A 13860-nucleotide genomic window follows, 5' to 3' on the forward strand; every position below is an offset into this window, starting at 1 on the left:
AAAAGAGCGATCCAGAGATGCATGTCATTTTCCTACCGAGAGTATCTCTGCCAAAACCATCTCACTACACCCCCAAATAGTCTGAAATATAGATTGAACAGGAGGGTGGGGGAAGAGTTTGGCAGAAGTGGTCATGTGAAATCTGAAGGGCCAAGAGAATAATTACACAATACCCTCCTTTCAGATCTTTGAGAGGAAACAATCATTGGATTAAGGTTTCCAGGCCAAACCCATATTAATTTTCAGTGGCCTCTTTAGTTATATGTCTCATCAAACTTATCTCTCCCAACTTCACCTTGGCTCAAGGGCCACTTCCACAAGCACCACTGGCACTTATTGTAGACCTTCTGTGGACTTTAGGAGACTTAATTTAACTCCTTGCAAGGTGCATGCACTGAGGCAAGGTTTGCATGCCTTCTGTTCACTTTTCAGGACAGAATGAAGTTGCACACTTCACCAGTTAAAATGGACGGTGTGCTTTTAACAGGCTTATTAACACAGTCAAATCATAACTAATTTTCAGCAGAACACTAAAGAACCCTTCTCCTTAGTGCAGGCTACTCCCAATCTAGATTTTAGGTTTCTACATCCCAGCCATTTCAGCTGCAGAGGCTGTTTTGAAAGGGTTTGCAAGAGACTTGGGTATAATGGGGACAGTATAATGTTTTTTCCCCCACCATCTTTCTGCTCAAAAATAGCATATTTGTATTTGCTTAAACTTTAAAAACAATAAAAATCTACCTGTGGTCAGAGACCAAGCATGAATAATTTTGGCTGCATAGGTGGAAATTTCAGGAAGTTTTAAGCAGTTTAAGATCATTAACTCTAGTCTAATCCTCTCTTTTAAACAACCTCAACTTTATCAGTCACTACCACTAATAGTAAAAATTTGTGACTGGTGGTGGTGAATAGGCACGTATTTGAGTGTAATTGAAGTCTTTTCTGGTACATCTCTTTGTTGTGAATTATTCTAGTACACTAGTACAAACTCCAAAACCTTTTCACAATAAGCTCAGCCTGCTTTTCTTTTTGTTTTTCAGAGGGCACTAAGTCTATTCTTGATGAAGTAAGCATGCTTACAGCGATTGCACTCTTCCTTTGGTCTGCAAGTACAGAAATAATTGGAGTGCAGTCCTTACAGAATGGCTGCATTAACAGATTTAAAAATGCATTGAATTCCTGTGATCCTTGGGTAAGCTCATCATGTGGGAGTGTGCACAATATTTTAAATGCTTGACACAAAGTAACAAGGAATAACGTTACATTTTCTGAATTCCCTGAAATCTATAATTTCTTCACTTCAAAAAGTAACCAGATCCTGCTTGTCAAATTAACAAATTAACCATCACAACTATTGCATCAATGGCAATTATAACAAAACGTGGCACTTTTGCAGTACGATTTTCAAGTTACTTGTGCCAAATTCTTGATTTATATAGATTTATAAAAGTTACATCTTTGTTAATGTAAGAAATTTTAGGAAGGAAAAGACCACTGGGCCAAAAAAATCTAGACCTTCTCTGGTTTATTTTAATATTACTTTCTCATAATGCTACTCCTGTTTCCATAGATAAAGATTAGGGCCCAAATTTGCAGTGATTCTCCTACTTATATATGTACAAAATTTGTGTTTATATTACTTACTTGTACAAAACACATTTTGAGTGTGCAATTCAGGGATGCAGTTATCTGATTTGCATTTATCTTGATTAGGTTCAAGCCAAGTGTTATCAGCTGCTACTTTCTGTATTCCAACACACCAACCGTGCCCTGTCAACTCCATACATCCATTCATTGGCACCAATAATGGTTGAGAAACTAAAAGCTGTAGAAGGTAACCGTCTAATCAGCAACACAGAGCTATTAGCAGTCCAGGAAGGAATTAAAGTCCTTGAAACATTGGTTGCCCTTGGTGAGGAGCAGAATAGTAAGTAACTTTTTTTCTGTAGAACACTAATAACTCTGAAATACAACATTTTACATCAGGAATGTTGTAATTAGGGATTTGGTAGTGGAGCTGATACAGTTAAAATGGTGGTTGAAATTATGCAAAAACCTGTCCTTGTATTATAGCTTTACATGACAAGGGTTGTTGTATGCCAGGATTGCGCTAGCACTCCTACCTCTTGTGGTTGTAAAGAAAACTTCTAAATGTGGTGTAGTATTGTCTTCTTGTGCCTGCATATGGAAAAAAGTAAAGAGAGCTGTGAACTGCTCCAATTGTTACCTCTTTCACTACTGACCATTTTAGTAGACCTACTGGTATTGCCTATTTATCTAGGTATTTCTACCTATACTACACCCATCACCAAAGTTATTTGATTATCTTGAGAAACAGCTATGCTGGGTTTGGAAGGGCTGTTTGAAATTGTGGGCAAGTCTGCAGAGAGTAACATCACTTTCTTTCCGCAGAAAAGAATATTCATATAATATCTTAAAATTCAGTTAAGTTAAAAATGAATCCGCATTCGGAAACCGATTGACACCCGAGAGATATGTGTAAATAAGATTACTGTTTTCAACATATTCCCCGTGATATTCATCCATTTTAAAAACAAAAAACCCCACATACAATTGGCAGCACTTACTCAAGAGCCACTTTGGTTTTGGAATAGCTGAGCTGAGCAGGTGTGAAATGATAGACTAGTAGAAATGTATGGGGGGAAATTTGTCCAACGTCTGATTTTTGTTAACATTAGTTAGAGCCAAACATATCAGTCCCCCTACTTACATGAGAGCTCAATTCACATTTACCCCAAAATATAAGAACATAATGAGTAATATTCTGAAAAATCTTTTAACCAAAAATGTTTTTTACAAACTTAAAATTTAGTCTAACATAATTATTTATTTTAAACAAAATAAAGCTGTAATTAGATTATTCAAAAAATCAGCAGCAATGACTGCTTTAGTTTACTTTTTATTTTTTTCCAAGAACAGTCTCTTCCTTGGGTTGCTGTCTCATCTGATCTCACAAGCTAAGCACACTTGGGCTTGTCAGAACTTGGATGGGAAACTTTTAGTGTCTTGGCAATTTAGTAGATGAGTCTTTCCTGAACCAGTGCACCAACACGGGGGGTGGAGGTTGGGTGGGGGGAGGGGGCTGTTCTATTGGAGGTATAATCTTTCAAACAAAAAGTAGAACTAAGGTCCTAACGAAGTGTAGTCACTAAAGATACCAGGAAACTCTTCACAAAAGTAATGGTAATAAATACTACTACTTTGTGTTTACAAGGCATGTTTTATTTTGGGCTCTCAAAGTACTATACAAATACATTTCAATCCCCCTGTGTGAGAGATTAATAGTATGCCCATTTTACAGATAGGGAAACAGATGCATAACAAGAATAAGTGATTTGCTGAAAATCATAGAATGAGTCAGTGACAAAGACTGGGTCTAGAATGCAGGAATTCTGATTAATAAAATCCTTACTCTCACCACTAAACCATACGTTCAGAGTAAGAGGTATGCCAATGTCCTAGTCAAATTCCAAACATGGTAGCTCCCTACACTAACACAGGAACAAATCAACATACCCTTAGAGCCCCGACCGGGGTTATTCTATCTACTACCTAAGATCCACAAACCTGGAATCCTGGACACCCCATCATCTCGGGCATTGGCACTCTCACTGAAGGACTGTTTGGATATGTGGACTCCCTACTCAGACCCTACACCACCAGCACTCCCAGCTATCTCCGTGACACCACAGATTTCCTGAGAAAACTACAATGCATTGGTGACCTCCCAGAAAACACCATCCTAGGCTTGGTCTACACTACCCCCCCCAATTCGAACTAAGGTACGCAACTTCAGCTACGTGAATAACGTAGCTGAAGTCGAAGTACCTTAGTTCGAACTTACCTTGGTCCACACGCGGCAGGCAGGCTCCCCCGTCGACTCTGCGGTACTCCTCTCGCCGAGCTGGAGTACCGCAGTCGACGGCAAGCACTTCCGGGTTCGACTTATCGCGTCCAGACTAGACGCGATAAGTCGAACCCAGAACTTCGATTTCCAGCCGTCGAACTAGCTGGTAAGTGTAGCCAAGGCCCTAGCCACCATGGATGTAGAGGCTCGCTACACAAACATCCCCCACACAGATGGAATACAAGCTGTCAGGAACAGTATCCCTGATGATGACACAGCACAACTTACTGCTGAGCTCTGTGACTTTATCCTCACGCACAATTATTTCAAATTTGGTGACAATATATACCTCCAGACCAGTGGCACCGCTATTGGCACCCGCATGGCCCCACAATATGCCAACATTTTTATGGCTGACCTGGAACAACGCTTCCTCAGCTCTCGTCCACTCATGCTCCTTCTCTACCTACGCTATATTGATGACATCTTCATCATCTGGACCCCTGGGAAGGAGACCCTGGAAGAATTCCACCATGATTTCAACAGCTTCCACCCCACCATCAACCTCAGCTTGGACCAATCTACACGGGAGGTCCACTTCCTAGACACCACCGTACAAATAAGCAATGGCCACATTAACACCATCCTATACCGAAAACCCACCGACCGCTACACCTACCTTCATGCCTCCAGCTTCCACCCTGGTCACACCAAACGATCCATCGTCTACAGCCAAGCACTGAGGTACAATCGCATCTGCTCCAACCCCTCAGACAGAGACCAACACCTACAAGATCTTCACCAAGTATTCTCAAAACTACGATACCCACACAAGGAAATAAAGAAACAAATCAACAGAGCCAGACGTGTATCCAGAAGACTCCTGCTACAAGACAGGCCCAAAAAAGAAACCAACAGAACTCCACTGGCCATCACCTACAGTCCTCAGCTTAAACCGCTCCAACGCATCATCAGTGATCTACAACCCATCCTGGACAATGATCCCTCTCTTTCTCCTCCCTCTTGGGAGGCAGGCCAGTCCTCGCCCATAGACAACCTGCCAACCTTAAGCATATTCTCACCAGCAACCACGCACCGCACCATAATAACTCTAACTCAGGAACCAACCCATGCAACAAACCTCGATGCCAACTCTGCCCACATATCTACACCAGCAACACCATCACAGGACCTAACCAGATCAGCTACAACATCACCGGCTCATTCACCTGCACGTCCACCAATGTTATATATGCCAGTAATGCCCCTCTGCTATGTACATTGGCCAAACTGGACAGTCACTACGCAAGAGGATAAATGGACACAAGTCAGATATCAGGAATGGCAATATACAAAAACCTGTAGGAGAACACTTCAACCTCCCTGGCCACACAATAGCAGATGTAAAGGTAGCCATCTTACAGCAAAAAAACTTCAGGACCAGACTCGAAAGAGAAACTGCTGAGCTCCAGTTCATTTGCAAATTTGACACCATCAGATCAGGATTAAACAAAGACTGTGAATGGCTGTCCAACTACAGAAGCAGTTTCTCCTCCCTTGGTGTTCACACCTCAACTGCTAGCAGAGCACCTCACCCTCCCTGATTGAACTAACCTCGTTATCTCCATACTGATTTATACCTGCCTCTGGAGATTTCCATTACTTGGATCTGAAGAAGTGAGGTTCTTACCCATGAAAGCTTATGCTCCCAATACTTCCGTTAGTCTTCAAGGTGCCACAAGACCCTCTGTTGCTTTTTACAGATTCAGACTAACACAGCTACCCCTCTGATACATGGTAGCTATATTATCCTACCAATACTTATATTTCCCTGCTGCATTTTCAAACTGATATGGAGGTACTCTTCACTTTGTGTCCTAAACTGGTATGTCATACTCCCCATGATGGGTGCTTTACAGAAGTAAGATGAAGTGATTTCTCAATCTTTAAAGTCCTGTAGGATCCTTTGAGGTACAAGATGCTGTACCAGTTTAACACATTTAGCAGTGAGCACTATCAGGCTGTGTACTAATCTCCCCAGTGAAGTGGCTGGAACAGAACCGAAGTGTATTAAACTCTAGGAAATGTGGAATACAGCCAAATCCTACACCGGCCAGGAAAAAGACTGGATGTCCTGAAAAAAGGTCTTCTGCATCTTAGATTCCTTTGATTTTATTATATTATACTGGTCTACAATTTTTGAGAAGTCGTCTGCTTCAGAGATAAAATGTGCTATTTATTCTGTATTTTGATGTGCTGAATTCAAATATGACAATTAAAACAACTCATTGGCTACTATTTCTAAGATATTTAAGTTTTTACATTTTATGTCTATGTATATTGTGTAGATAGTAGAGTTTTAATCATAAATTGTAAACCTAGGTCTTTTCATATGTTTATGGTTGCTTTACATGATAATATTTCACCTGTCTTGTTTATGTAACACTTTAAAAAGCAGCAAAAGGGTTATATAAATAAAATTTATTATGAAACAAAAGGCAAAAACTATTATGTACATAGTTTAGTCCTATTCAGTGTCTACTCAGCGCTTCTTGGCTTGTCTCTTGTATTCATTAAATGGAGCATCTCTTGTCACTGTCCAGCAATAGTCTGCAAGCATTGATGGGCTCCATTTGCCCAGATAGCGTTTCTCCATTGTTGCAATGCCCTGGTGAAATTGCTCGCCGTGCTCGTCGCTCACTGCTCCACAGTTCGGTGGAAAAAAAATCTAGATGAGAGTGCAAAAAATGTATCTTTAGTGACATGTTGCAACCAAGGCTTTTGTATGCCTTGAGGAGGTTTTTCACCAACAACCTGTAGTTGTCTGCCTTGTTGTTTCTGAGAAAATTTATTGTCACTAACTGGAAGGCTTTCCATGCCGTCTTTTCCTTGCCACACAGTGCATGGTCAAATGCATTATCTCGAAGAAGTTCACGAATCTGAGGACCAACAAAGACACCTTCCTTTATCTTAGCTTCACTTAACCTTGGAAATTTTCCACGGAGGTACTTGAAAGCTGCTTGTGTTTTGTCAATGGCCTTGACAAAGTTCTTCATCAGACCCAGCTTCATGTGTAAGGGTGGTAACAAAATCTTCCTTGATTCAACAAGTGGTGGATGCTGAACACTTTTTTCCTCCCAGGCTCCAATGACTGTCAGAGTGGCCAATCTTTCTTGATGTAGTGGGAATCTCTTGCACGACTATCCCATTCGCAGAGAAAACAGCAGTACTTTGTGTATCCAGTCTGCAGACCAAGCAAGAGAGCAACAACCTTCAAATCGCCACAAAGCTGCCACTGATGTTGGTCATAGTTTATGCACCTCAAAAGTTGTTTCATGTTGTCATAGGTTTCCTTCATATGGACTGCATGACCAACTGGAATTGATGGCAAAACATTGCCATTATGCAGTAAAACAGCTTTAAGACTCGTCTTCGATGAATCAATGAACAGTCTCCACTCATCTGGATCGTGAACGATGTTGAGGGCTGCCATCACACCATCGATGTTGTTGCAGGCTACAAGATCACCTTCCATGAGGAAGAATGGGACAAGATCCTTTTGATGGTCACGGAACATGGAAACCCTAACATCACCTGCCAGGAGATTCCACTGCTGTAGTCTAGAGCCCAACAGCTCTGCCTTACTCTTGGGTAGTTCCAAATCCCTGACAAGGTCATTCAGTTCACCTTGTGTTATGAGGTGTGGTTCAGAGGAGGAGGATGGGAGAAAATGTGGGTCCTGTGACATTGATGGTTCAGGACCAGAAGTTTCATCCTCTTCCTCGTCTGACTCAAGTGAGAATGAGTCTGGTGCATCAGGAACCGGCAGTCCTTCTCCGTGGGGTACTGGGCGTATAGCTGATGGAATGTTTGGATAATGCACAGTCCACTTTTTCTTCTTTGACACACCTTTCCCAACTGGAGGCACCATGCAGAAGTAACAATTGCTGGTATGATCTGTTGGCTCTCTCCAAATCATTGGCACTGCAAAAGGCATAGATTTTCTTTTCCTGTTCAACCACTGGTGAAGATTTGTTGCACAGGTGTTACAGCATACGTGTGGAGCTCACCTCTTGTCCCGATCTCCAATTTTGCAGCCAAAATAAAGGTGATAGGCTTTCTTAACCATAGTGGTTATACTGCGCTTTTGTGATGCAAAAGTCACTTCACCACAAACATAGCAGAAGTTATCTGCACTGTTCACACAAGTACAAGGCATCTCTGCTCACTTTGGCTAAACAGAAATGTGTCCCTTTGCAAAATCAAACACTGACAAATAAGAGAGCATGACACTGTATGATTTCTAGAGCTGATATAGGGCAATTTGTTTAGCAGAGTGATGTAAGCTTCGTTACGATTGCATCATCCATGACTTCTAGGAATAACATGATGCAATTCATGTCATGTATGACGCAATACCAGCTTCAAATTGCATCATTCATTGTTTTGCCTAAAAAGCAAGTACTGTCCAAACCCAGTCATAGATTTATTCATAGATCCAGTCAAAGATGTATTTTAGTCATTTCTGGTTTAAATTGAGATCCCTTCCCTTTATAACTTACTTATCCTCCGCCATTCCCAAGTCAAGGGTCATATACACTGACCCAATAGCATATCTTGAAAACTAGAGCCAATCAACAATTTTAAGCATCATTTTTGTTCTCAGTGACCCAGAATTAGTAAAGTTTGACTACATTTATTTTAGAAGCATTTTGGCTGTAGAGCAGTGTTATTGCTGTGTTTGTTTTCAACTTTGACTGTAATGGCTCTTTTATAGGAACAGTATTATTGCCACAATTCATTTTCGATATAGTTTTTATTTCTAATCTATTATGCTTTTTTCTTCTTTCACTTTTAGGAGTCCAGTTGCTTGCTCTTCTAGTTCCAACTCTGATCTCTTATTTACTGAATGAAAATGCTTTTGCTTCTGCATCTACAATATCGAAAGATCTTCATGAATTTGCACTCCAGAATTTAATGCACATTGGTCCCCTCTACCCTCATGCTTTCAAGACAGTAATGGGAGCTGCTCCTGAATTGAAAATACGTCTAGAAACTGCAGTCCGAGCAAGTCAGGCCAGCAAAGCAAAAGCAGCTGCCAGGCAACCACCACCCACAATACATTCTGTCCCAACAATTAAACTTAAAACTAGCTTTTTTTGAATTATTTTGAGTTATTATTTTTGGGATCATACCTACAATTAAAAGTCAGAAGCACTACATCATTCCTTATGTGCTACTGCATATATGTTTGTATTTTGCATTGTTTGTATGTCAGAGGCAATCTAATAGCTTTATGTGTAATTACTTGAAATTTGTGCATTATAAAGGGAAGTAGTGTTACAAGTATTTATATAAATTTTTAAGAAATTGATTTTGTTTGATCATATTTGTGAATCTATGTTATAAATTATCCACCAAAAAAGTATCATCTGTCCTACTAAATTGTGTTGTTTATTTTTAGAACACTGAGTCAAACCTAGCAAATGTAAGTGTTTTTAAAAGCTAGTTAATGCTATCCAACTGTTGTACCAGCACACTAACACAGCAGGGTTGGAGTGGGTGGAGAAACCAGTATTCGGTATTTACTATTTATCTTTGGAAATTTCAGGTGTAATAATCACTTTTTTCTTAAAAAACAAAAAAACACAAACCTAGTGAAGTTGGGGTGTATCAGATGTATAATTCATTTCAGGTCACATGAAATACAAAAAAAGCAGGAACTGGAAAAGATTGCAGTCTTTTCCAAGATAAACAAGCAAACATGCTGTCAAAATAAGATGTTATTAACTTTGTGGTATATCTCTTTCTTTCAGATCAGTTTCCATGCCCGAGAGTTAATAAATGGATTCAAAGAACCAACCCCCCTCCCCCATCTCTCACTAAGATAAATAAAAAGATGCATTGGAAATAAGGTTTATAAATGGGACCATATGCCATTTGCATTTCTGTGGCTCTGGAATTTGCCTGTTGCAAAGGCTCCTGTGGTAAACTATTTTCCTACTCTGCCCAGATTCCACAGTTCAGTGTTCTGCTTACTTTGCCTGGATTCTCAGAGGGAAGAGCACTGTTACCTGCTACAAGATTTGACTATAATGGGAGCCATTGGGCTGTTTCTCCTGCCAGACTTCACAAGGGGCTGGTGGAAAACCTTCTTCCTGCAGCCATAGGGAGGGGGCTAGAGCTCTCACACACCTTTCTTAGAGTCAGGAAGAGGTGAATGGCATAAGGCCATATACTCTGTGCATATCAGACCTACAATTTCTGGGAAGGGTCCTGATTTATTCAATGCAATAGTGCTGTTTTCCTGAAGTACAGTATTTTTATTGAATTATGTGTTAATGCCTCTGTTCCTATCCATTTTAATAGTCAGCTGAAATCTCTGAATTTTAATGTCTTTTACACTGCTTTAGAATTCCCAGTTTGCCACATAAATCAGGGGCCCTTCCTGTATAGGTTTGTTGTGTCATACAACCTATAGGGCTTTCATAATGAATGTAGGCATGTTTCTATCCCTCCATCTTTGTTGTCCATTCAGGTGTTCCTGGAACAAGTCAATGTACAAGTTATTTATATAATTTGAGAAGTGGATCCTAAAATTTCTATTGTTTGAACCTCACAATAGGAAATTAGTAGTAATCAGAATTTAATCGTATGATTGATATTTGGCTGAAATATGTATGGATTCTGATCTTGCCGTAGGCATTTACCCATCTCTTTCTTCTAAATAGCCACTGTGGTAGCCTTTCCTTTGAGCATCTGTGTAAGGGGAAGGGAAAGATCAACTGTAATTAAACCAATTAACTAAGAACAAGATAGTTCTCTTTCACCCTGTCACAGTTAGTTTGTGCAAACTCTTTAACATAAAGTTATGTTTAGAAAAGCTTTTAATTCAGAATTGTTCTTGACCATTATTCAAGATCACAAAGAATAGTGTGAGCCCTGTTTTCCTGCAAACAGTTACTATAGGATGCATCTTTACTCCCACACCTAGTTCCACTAATGCAATAGGAATAGACATGAGCGTAAAGACACATAGAGTAATGAACTGTTTATAGAATGAAGCCCAAAGTGAGGAAAGAGTAGCAGCAAAGAATTATTTGCTTTATTCTTCCTTTCTATACATAGTGATTAAGTTAATTAAAATTTACAATATAATTCATAATTTCAAAGCTGAAACACTAAAAGCTCATTTGAATAAAAACGTACAAGCCTTTTAACATTTCATTAGGGAAGGTGAATTTCAAAAATGTGACAGCAAGATTTTTAGAGAAACCATACGAACACATAAAACAGCTGGAAGTGAGAAAAACAATATGATATGCTTTCTCTGATTTGTTTCAGGTTAGTTTATGCTTACTGGGTTCCTATCCGTGCCATGCAACAAACATGTAGGAACCCCAATGAAATTGCTGGATTTTTTTTGTTGTGCATTGAGGACAAGTTTTCCCTTCTGTCATGAGCTATCTGCCAGTTTCTCTCTGGCTTGCCTGAACTAGCAGCAAGAATTCTTGTTGTTGTCTCCTAATTCCCCTAAAATAGTCTTTTTACCCTAGCACTTTTTTCCCAGTTAGAATTGAATGTCTTACTAAACAAGATGGCTGGAAACTCAGAAAAGGCAAAGAAACACATCTTAAAATGCAAGTTTAGAGCCAGCCAAGCAAAAGTGGGACACCATAGGAAGCCAGTTTAAAAAAAAGTAAAATGGTTGAAAAATGTTAATTGAAGGGAAAACAGACACAGAGATTGAGGGATAAGGGAAGGCAGGCGCAGATGAAAAGAAAGGCTTTTCCTCCACCACCTACAGACATACTGGGTTCTCATGCTCATTTAGAAACAAGTCTCTCAAGTTTCCTATCTACATTGCCCTGTCCTTTTCCTGCTCTTCAGGAAAAAAATTATTTTATATAATAATCTGGCACCAAACTTCATTTGATTAAAAGGCGAAGTAACTTGGCATGCCTTCCTTGCTTTTGTTCTTCCTCTCTTTTCCTCTCTCTGCCTTTCCCAGGTTTAATGGTCTTTTTTCAGTCTGGTTTTCCCCTGAATTAACTTATCCACTTCCCCTCTCCATTTTTCTTCTCTCTCTACTCTTTCCTGTTTTTCTCACCACCCTCCTTACTTTTGCTCCCTATGAGCTTGGTTTTCTCCAGCTCATATTTTCTCTCACCTCTCCTGCTTTTTCCATCTTCCTTGCTATACCTCATTCTCCTTTTTCTCTGTCTCCAAGCTCCTTCAGTTTTTTCCCCTCTGAGCCAGAGTGAAGAAATCACCTAGTATGCTCCTCTCTGTAGTTATAGTGATCTCTCTTACTGCCGGGCAAGGAAGCAGGCAAGCACTGGCCTTCTGAAGAAGTGATAGATGGCCATCAGCTAACCAGAAATATTGGTTTGAAAAGCTCAGCAACACTCCTAGTCTACAAAATATGGTGAAGGCTCTGGGACTACTCAGTGCCTTCACCATTGATGGGCCTGTAGAAATGCTCATCTTATGCCAAGACAGTATTGTTGGTGACATATTGGGACTGTTGCTTACAGAGCTTGCAACATTTTTTTAGTGGCCTCACATGTTCTCTGTCTTTTAAGCTTTCTTTTGGATTTGGCAATCCCATTCCTCTTAAGCAAGGCTCCTTTCATTAATATCTCTGTGAATCTGTAGTAGATCTTTGAGTGGCCCCAGGCTATGAGATAGGATGTGAGGGCCATGGCAGCTGCAGCAGAGTAGGAGGCTCTGGCTCTCCTCCTCAACCACCAGCTGGTGAATCCATCCCCTTGGCCCAGCTTCTCATGAGGAGCCAATTTTAAAAGTTTAGGCTCTCACTGTCCTTTCAGAGGAGGCTGTGGTTCCCATGAGACTTCTGCAATATGATCCAGTGACCTTCCTCAGCATTCCCCCTCTAGGGAGAACAGAGGTTCCAGGACAAGCTTCCTTCTACTGCAGGTCTGTGGGGTGGCTTTACAGGTCTCAGCACTCCAGCTTTTCCTTCTGCTGCAGGGAAGAGCAGTCATCAGAAGATCCTCCTGTGCTGAACCCTTACAGCTTCCAAAACTCCTCCTCCAGGCAGCTCATCCTAGAGTTTTCCTCCCTAAGGCTGAGGAGGGGACTGCAGTGCACCATAATTTTCAGTGCCCAGTTCCCTGTCTCCGTCCCCTTACAGTTGAGGAAAATGGCCCTTTCTACTCCAGCCATTTTTTAACAATGTAGTTTTATAACATGCTGGCTAAGGCCATGTCTACACTACAACATTGTCAATCTACAGCCAGCCACCGCAGTTATTAAATTGCTTGTGTGTGCACACTTGGCTCCTTGTGTTAGTAGTGCACAGCCTCATCAGGAGCACTTTATTGTATTGTCAGTGTGGGGCATAGTGGGATGGCTCCTGAAAGCCAGTAACAACGCAGTGTTTACACTGACACTGTGTGAACTAACTACATTGACTGACTTTACATAGCTCAAAGAGCTGGTGTTACTAAATCAGCACAGAGAGGCTGGGAGCCAACTTTAAGTGAAGGCTGCTTATGTTGACCTAACCATGGGCTGTAGACGGAGCCGCATTGTGTTGTGCCTCCCTCTAGTACCTAGTCTTCAGAGACTACTGTAACCAGTGAACAGACTTGCTTCACTACCTCCCATGGTAAAGGCTGTTGATGGCCCTGAGTAGAAAGTGCCTGTACTGTGGATGCATCACTGAACAGACCTGCCTTAGCTTTAGGCAAAGCTGCTCTTGCAGAAAATCTTGCCATGCTGCCGAGAAAGTGATTATTCTGGCTACAACTGCCCGCCTCTGTCTCTGACTGTCCTCTGTGCTAAAAAAACAACAAGGAGTCTGGTGGCACCTTAAAGACTAACAGATTTATTTGGGCATAAGCTTTCGTGAGTAAAAGCCTCACTTCTTCGGATGCATCCGAAGAAGTGAGGTTTTTACTCACGAAAGCTTATGCCCAAATAAATCTGTTAGTCTTTAAGGTGCCACCAGACTCCTTGTTGTTTTT

The 13860-nt window shown here is 40.8% G+C and overlaps 1 protein-coding gene across 2 annotated transcripts in view; it reads left to right on the top strand.

Moving 5' to 3' along the window:
* HEATR5B (HEAT repeat containing 5B) overlaps nt 1-9517 on the top strand; it is an 89780-nt gene extending 80263 nt beyond the window's left edge. For both annotated transcript variants that reach the window (XM_034764932.1, XM_034764933.1), the window contains exons 34-36: nt 1041-1192; nt 1714-1927; nt 8727-9517. In XM_034764932.1, the coding sequence (XP_034620823.1) occupies nt 1041-1192; nt 1714-1927; nt 8727-9031 (671 nt within the window). In that variant the 3' untranslated portion in view covers nt 9032-9517. The remainder of the gene's footprint in view (nt 1-1040; nt 1193-1713; nt 1928-8726) is intronic.
* Nucleotides 9518-13860: the final 4343 nt, after the last annotated feature.

This window comes from Trachemys scripta, chromosome 3, assembly GCF_013100865.1.
Source record: "Trachemys scripta elegans isolate TJP31775 chromosome 3, CAS_Tse_1.0, whole genome shotgun sequence".
NCBI classification, from domain to species: Eukaryota; Metazoa; Chordata; order Testudines; family Emydidae; genus Trachemys; species Trachemys scripta.